The sequence below is a fragment of the Curcuma longa genome, chromosome 10 (genome assembly GCF_044706935.1).
Source record: "Curcuma longa cultivar G26 ecotype Majalengka, Jawa Barat chromosome 10, ITB_CL_G26_1.1, whole genome shotgun sequence".
Lineage (NCBI taxonomy): Eukaryota > Viridiplantae > Streptophyta > Magnoliopsida > Zingiberales > Zingiberaceae > Curcuma > Curcuma longa.
This window is the reverse complement of record NC_133870.1, coordinates 4,416,015-4,422,474: the sequence shown is the minus strand read 5'-3', so window position 1 is coordinate 4,422,474 and position 6,460 is coordinate 4,416,015. Positions and strand designations below refer to the sequence as shown.

General features: G+C 38.0%; 1 protein-coding gene across 1 annotated transcript; it reads right to left on the bottom strand.

The window, feature by feature from the left end:
• Positions 1–431: 431 nt before the first annotated feature.
• On the bottom strand, positions 432–4,374 carry LOC141835899 (transmembrane 9 superfamily member 2-like). Its single transcript, XM_074723295.1, has 7 exons — positions 4,170–4,374; positions 3,513–3,553; positions 2,830–3,412; positions 2,370–2,507; positions 2,023–2,179; positions 1,335–1,819; positions 432–982 (listed from the first exon to the last, which is right to left on the bottom strand). Exons 1-7 carry the CDS (start codon positions 4,334–4,336, stop codon positions 763–765), a joined length of 1,791 nt encoding a protein of 596 aa, XP_074579396.1. The 5' UTR covers positions 4,337–4,374; the 3' UTR covers positions 432–762.
• Positions 4,375–6,460: the final 2,086 nt, after the last annotated feature.

Below are 6,460 nucleotides of genomic sequence, written 5' to 3'. Positions count from 1 at the left end.
CATTAACTCAACTTCGTTGAAATTCATTCCTTATCCACTTCTTCAAATCTATCCCATATTAACCAACTCTTCTGCATAAAGGTGGATCCGCCACTTTAGCGGCTCCACACGATTACATTAACCAACTCTTCTGCAAAAGGTGGATCTGCCACCTTAGCGGCCCCACACAGTCGATCCCACAACCATCTGTGAAGAAGTAAATCGAGAAAATACAGTTGATTACGACGCAGGAGGGTATTGCCTCAGGAGCATATTAAACCCAAGTTTATATGTAGTAGATCATACCATCATTTGGTAGGGGCACAATCAAATTGATACATGAGAAGTCGTAAAATTATCACACAAGCAAAATTCGACTCCCTTAGGAAGTAAATTTCTCCCGCCTAGGAGTTAATTAGAGATCTACATGCACACCATTTGATCAGTCAATCTTCAATAACAGAAATCAATTCATCATTCTCATTTTCAGGTAGCTAGGAGAACAAGGTGGTAAACGATGGACTGATCGCATAATCAGGAAGATGCAGCTCACACGTCGATCAATGGTTTGCCAAACTGTTTTACAGTACAAGAAACTTTTTAAGACAAGAAAGAATGGGAAGGTAGAGGAACTCTCAACATTCAACTGCATGACGGGAAGTAACTTGTCACCTATCTCTAAACTTTTTTTCCAGAATGCCATCACTCCCAATGAAAGCAAGCTTCTCTTCTGCAGGCTAACTCGGCAATGGCTTTCATCCAATCAATTATGGTATCGGTATGCTACTCGCACTTTATCGATCTGTAGATGTGGCGGACGAAGAGCAAAGACGCGCGGAAGCCAACCATACCGAGCATTAAGAAGAAACCATAACAGATGCAAGCCATATAACCGAAGAAGAAGGACGTCTGCATGAATCCCGACATGTCGGAGCGGGCATAGTAGTAGTACAAACAGTAGGCGTAGACAAACAGACCAGTGGATCCTCCACATAAGAAAGATCTGCATTTGGGTAAGCCGACATTAGTTCCATTCCATGGAGAACAAATTCCTATTAGTATTTATGGACTGCTAAAATATAAGAAAGACATAAACAAATTGTCTTCTAAAGAAAATAGATCGAAGGAACAGATACTGGTACTGAAATTAGTGTGCGAGATGCGTCACAATGATGGTCCATTATAATGAATCCTGAAACTAAGGATTTGCTGTTATATCAGCAAAGAATTCATTATAAGCAGCAGGTATTTGATGTTGATGAGATCGGCTTGCAAATGCACTAGAAATTGGTATAGAAACACCAGTATGTAGAAATATAACTCAGAGAGCTGAAGAACAATAGCTATTGGCTTACCTCCACCACCACCCATGGTCTTCAGCAGCAAGTTGAAAGTAGGTAAGTGCGATCGTAATGAAAGCTGTCACGATCAGGAGGATGATGAAAACTATGAACAGAATACTGTAGATTGTGTATATCCTGTGACCCCAGACACTAGCAAATATGTAGTAAAGTTCAATGTAAATTGCACTGAAAGGAAGAAAACCAGCCATGGCCATCTGTGGGATTGCTCCTCGGTACCAAGGCAATGGTGGAATTTCTCTAGGATACTTCTTTGTCCGGCAAGGGGCTTGGAACTCTGTTTTGCTATTTTTGCCAGCAATGCCACCCAATACAAGCAATGGAGCAGTTACCAGTGCCCAAATGAGAACAATAACCACAATGGTTCCAAATGGTAATGCTGCAGTAGCACTATAAGCAATAGCAACAGTATTCAGAAAGCAGAATGTAAGGAACAGAGGTCCACAGAAAAGGCATCCTGTCAACAGTAAATTCCTTACCTGACAGAGAAAATGAAGAAAAAAATAAAATCATTATCTTACCACATACCAATTTAAAGATCCATCATACATCAATTTTCCTTTCATCTACAGGATGTTTGATTTTATGCATGCATTATAGAAGTGAACAAGGATACTCCAGAATATGAGTGAAGCAGAAGGGAAATCGATCAAAGAAATTATATCAAAATTAAAGAATGTACCCAGTTTGTCCCTTCAAGCTGACAGTAGAAAGAGGTAGCAGTATATCCAGCAATGCCGGAGGTGAGAGCATATATGACTACCAGAGCAGTGAACAAAGAACCACGATTGTAAGGATAGAAAACCCCGACTAGTGCGAGAACAAAAATGAACACGGTGCTGCAATGCATATCAGGAAAGGAAAAGAAAATTAATTCAAGTAAACATCATCAGATACAAAGTGCCACCTACTATGGTACTTAAAACACAACAGCTGCTAAAATATCTCAATAGCCTTAACTCAATGTAACAAAATTGGTCTGTATAGCTCATTTATAGTGGTGCCAAATAGCATACTAGATGTACTTACAGAGTAAACAACTGAGTGCCAGAACCAAGACATGCAGCAAATAGTGACTTGTTATTAGGGAACCTAAAGACATCACCATGGATATACTTCCACCCAGTCTCTTCTTGTTCCTCGGCAGACTCCTCATCATGAGCATACCTAAGAAACATAACCACGATGTACAGAAATTAGGTTTGCACATAATTGAGCATGCATGAGATGAGAAAAAGAAAAAAACAAACTGAAGTCAACTGTCTCATGTCTCATGTATTCGTAGTCAGATGATTTGATATAATAAGGTTATAACAAATAAAATTTCAAGGACATAAGGGTAAATTCCATCATTCATATTGAACAAGTATGGTGCTTTTACTAGCATATATCTTAAACATGTCAAGGTGCTGCTTTGTCCTTGATTCACCATTGATTAAACTTAGAGAAGAAAAAACATGATAATTAGGAGTTAGAACTTGATACTCACTTCACAAAATCATTCTTCAGAACACGCATGAGAATTGTTGCAAGGAACCCAGTCAATAGAAGAACAGTAACACATGAGTTTATGATGGAGAACCAATGAATCTCCAGATGATGAGGCTGTGATGAGGTTTGTGAGTACTTCTCCATCCTCTTCTCATATGTTGTTTTTGTCTCCTTCCACTTAGCAGAGTAGGTAAATTCCACCTCAATATCTCTGTCCTCAGTAAGATCCACCAGTGCAGTGGGACGAGATTGAACAGTAATCTCAATCACACGGTCCCCATTGTACAGGATTTCAAATTCAATATGTCGGTAAAGGTAGTATTTGTAGTCACCCAGATCTTTCCCTTCCTTATCAACCTTCCCAACGAACCCCCAGATGGGGAGGTCATCATAGTACATCTGGAAATAGTAATCCTTGGTGACAGCATCCCTAAACCTAGCAACATCTTCTGGTTTGAGCTTCTTATTGCAAAGCACCTTCAAATTAAATTCTTCTTGGAAATTAAGCTTGTAGGGGGCATCAACAAGGCGATCCCCATTCAAAACTTCACCAAGTGCTTCCCTTTTCTCTTTTAAATGCTCTGTTGTCATTGTCAATCCATAAAAATAATGAAAATCTCAAGAATACTATTTCATATCTAACCAAAAAAAAAAGAAAAAAAGAGAGGATCAGGAACCAACCTGGAGTGCAAAAGGGTAGATCAAAGTAGCGATACGTTTCACTGAAAAGAAACAAACATATAGGCATGAAAAACATTATCTTCTAAGATTAACAGTTAGCTATCAGTACAGAAGATGGCGGTATCAGAAAAGTAGTGATTGAACTTCTTAACAATTTGAGAAATTCTTCTTCAACAAAAGTGTCATCAGGTGGAATAAACCAAAAGTACAGCAATTTCTAAACATCATAAAGGTATGCATGGTTTCAGATATTTGTATCCACATGTCTATAATCACGATTAGCTGATACTCACCGGATTACAACACCATCCACTCAAACTGAAAAGCTTAGAGACCACCAAATAAGTCAGCAACAGCAAAGGAAAAAAAACAGCACTACAACTACGACACAGAAAACTCCAAAGAAAAACCATTTTGTGAATCTGACCTAAAAAATATTTTTTTTAACAATAGATCGGGAATCACATCTCTCACTCTACAAGTTTACATATTTTTTGGGCGAAAGGAGAAATCAGCAAAGATCGTTCTCGGGCGACTTCGATCTTCCGGAAACAGATGGTAGAAAGCAACAGCGTCACAAACGGGAAAAAAATTCTATAGATCTACCAGAACAGAGGTTACTCCACCGAAGCTTGAGAGGATGGAAGTGGATCTCACCTAGGGTTATGGAAAGGGCCGACCTTGTTGGCGTAGAGCGGGACGGGGTCCCCCTTCTTGTAGCGGTGATCGGAAGCGTCCGACGCGACTCCGGCAATCCCGAAGCACAAAATCAGCAACGCTGCTGCCGCCGCCACCGCCGCTAGATCCATCGACTCCCTCCCCATGTCGCCGGCTCGGATCGAGTCAAATCGCAGAGAAGATGAGACCGAAGAAAGTAGAAAATACGTTCTTTTGAGGATGGACCAGGCTTGAAATTACTATTTAGGACAGCAACTCTAGTTTATTAATGGATGGAGTTAAAATATATTTTATAATTTTTAAAAATATTTTGTAAATATATTTTACAATTTTTTTATTCACGACCAAAATTAAATATGTTTATGAAAAAGAATAAGATCACTATTGAATAATATATATATATATATATATATATTTATATATATTTATCAAATATTAATTGTATATTTAATTATTTAATAATTTTATTTAATTCTAAAGAAATTGGGTGGTCGTGACCTTCTCGTCGCTTCTGGCCTTGGAGCCTGTTGTGTGTGAAGGCGGCCGACGGGATCCATCGCTGGGAGAAGCGCTTTCGCCTGAGGTTTGATCACCTAACCTCCTCGCGTTTCTGCATAAAATGCGGTTAGATTTGCTTTCTTGCAAGCTGCAATCGCTGAACTGGTCTCCGTTATCGACGCGACTTTGTGGGTCTTTTGATTCTTGTTTTTTTTTCCAATCGCAGTATTTGACTTGGGGAGTTAGTGCCGTTATCTTTTTGACTAATTGCTTGGTTACAATTAAATGCCTTGATAAATTCCTGTTTCTTTCGAAATTAGATGGTCTTTGGGATTTGTGTTCCTCTTTCGGAAATATGATAGTTAGTTAATCGTGAGGTAGATTGGATTAGCTTATATGTGTCATGAAGGAATTCTCAGGAAAACAACATGAAAAGTAGTACTTTTCTTTTTGTTCTAAAATATTTTGGGGATCTTGTGTTGTTTCTGTTAGATGGTACTTGCATAAGGCCAGTTTTGCACTGTTTAAACTGGAAGAGAATTCACATTTGCTAATGCATTCTCAAGAATTTTTCGATATGGTTTACTTAGCAAGTATGATATGGTTGTTTACTTTGCAAGTTTACCTTTGTAGCTATATTGGGTTATGGTATGTAACTCAGAATGAGACTAGCTATTTACTGCCATGGTGCAAAGTAGAAGAAGAGATTAACTTGACAAATGACAGTAATTGCAGATCAAAATGCTCAAAATCAATCTCAATCAAAAGTAAGATGAAAAAAAAAAACAGGGCCTTGTAAAAATCACAAGTTTTCAGTAAATATTATTATATTGAGAGTCTGAATACGAGTTCATACAATAGTTTTTACCTGTAGAAAAAACCTTTGCTAAGGTGAGCATGAATGATTGCCAATGCTTCAGCTAACAAGAATGGATCATCTTGTGGAATATATTTCGCTTCAACCTTCTTCCTAGTATTGAAAAGCTAGAAACATTTCGTGTGCACAATTGATGGCCCAGACTCATCATACTCAGCCTTTACAATCCACATCTGCAATTAAGATCAAACCATAGGTCAGAAACTCCAAGAATATGAAAGAAATTATAGCATAAACTCAGGTTAAGTGTTTCATGTTAGAAAATGTGTGACCTGTTGAAAGGTACTAAGTGATGCCACGCTTGGATTGAGCCTGATCACCAGCATATGCATCTTTCTTGCCCATGCCAACCATCACTCCTGTGTGGCAGGGACGACCTACGATACTAGGGAAAACAGCCCTTGGAGCATCACCCCCAGTAAATCCAGCCTAAAAAAAACAACACGTTTCCACTTAAATCTATTGATGCATACAACTTGTCTTTTGCAACCTAATATACAAAATGAGACCTCTTTGAAATCAGAAACTACTAACTGATAAGCTACAAATACCAAACAAATGTTGTTATACCTTAACCATCCCAGTGTTATTGTCACAGACAAGAGCTTGAATATCCTTGCCCTCTTCCATTGTCTATACTTCCTACATATAACCAGTGGTTAAATATTAGTAAAACTTTTCTAGAATTAGAGTGGTTTTTATGTTTTAATCTTGTTTAGTATTTCTTTGGTTCAATTTGTTATGAAACTATGCCATAAGATAGATGTTTCTTCTAGGTGAATAATAGAAAAATAAAACTTTTTGTTGGTAAAAAAACAAAAGCTTTTTATAATTTATTTTGAGAAAAGGGGAAGGATGAAGGCCAACACAGCTATTTATATCAATAATCCATATA

Coding starts and splice junctions, on each gene's coding strand:
- LOC141835899 (XM_074723295.1), bottom strand. CDS start 4,336: ATGGGGAGGGAGTCGATGGATCTAGCGGCGGTGGCGGCGGCAGCAGCG. Junction 3,554..4,169: donor GGCCCTTTCCATAACCCTAG/GTGAGATCCACT, acceptor GTTTCTTTTCAG/TGAAACGTATCGCTACTTTG. Junction 2,180..2,369: donor GGCACTCAGTTGTTTACTCT/GTAAGTACATCT, acceptor TATGCATTGCAG/CACCGTGTTCATTTTTGTTC.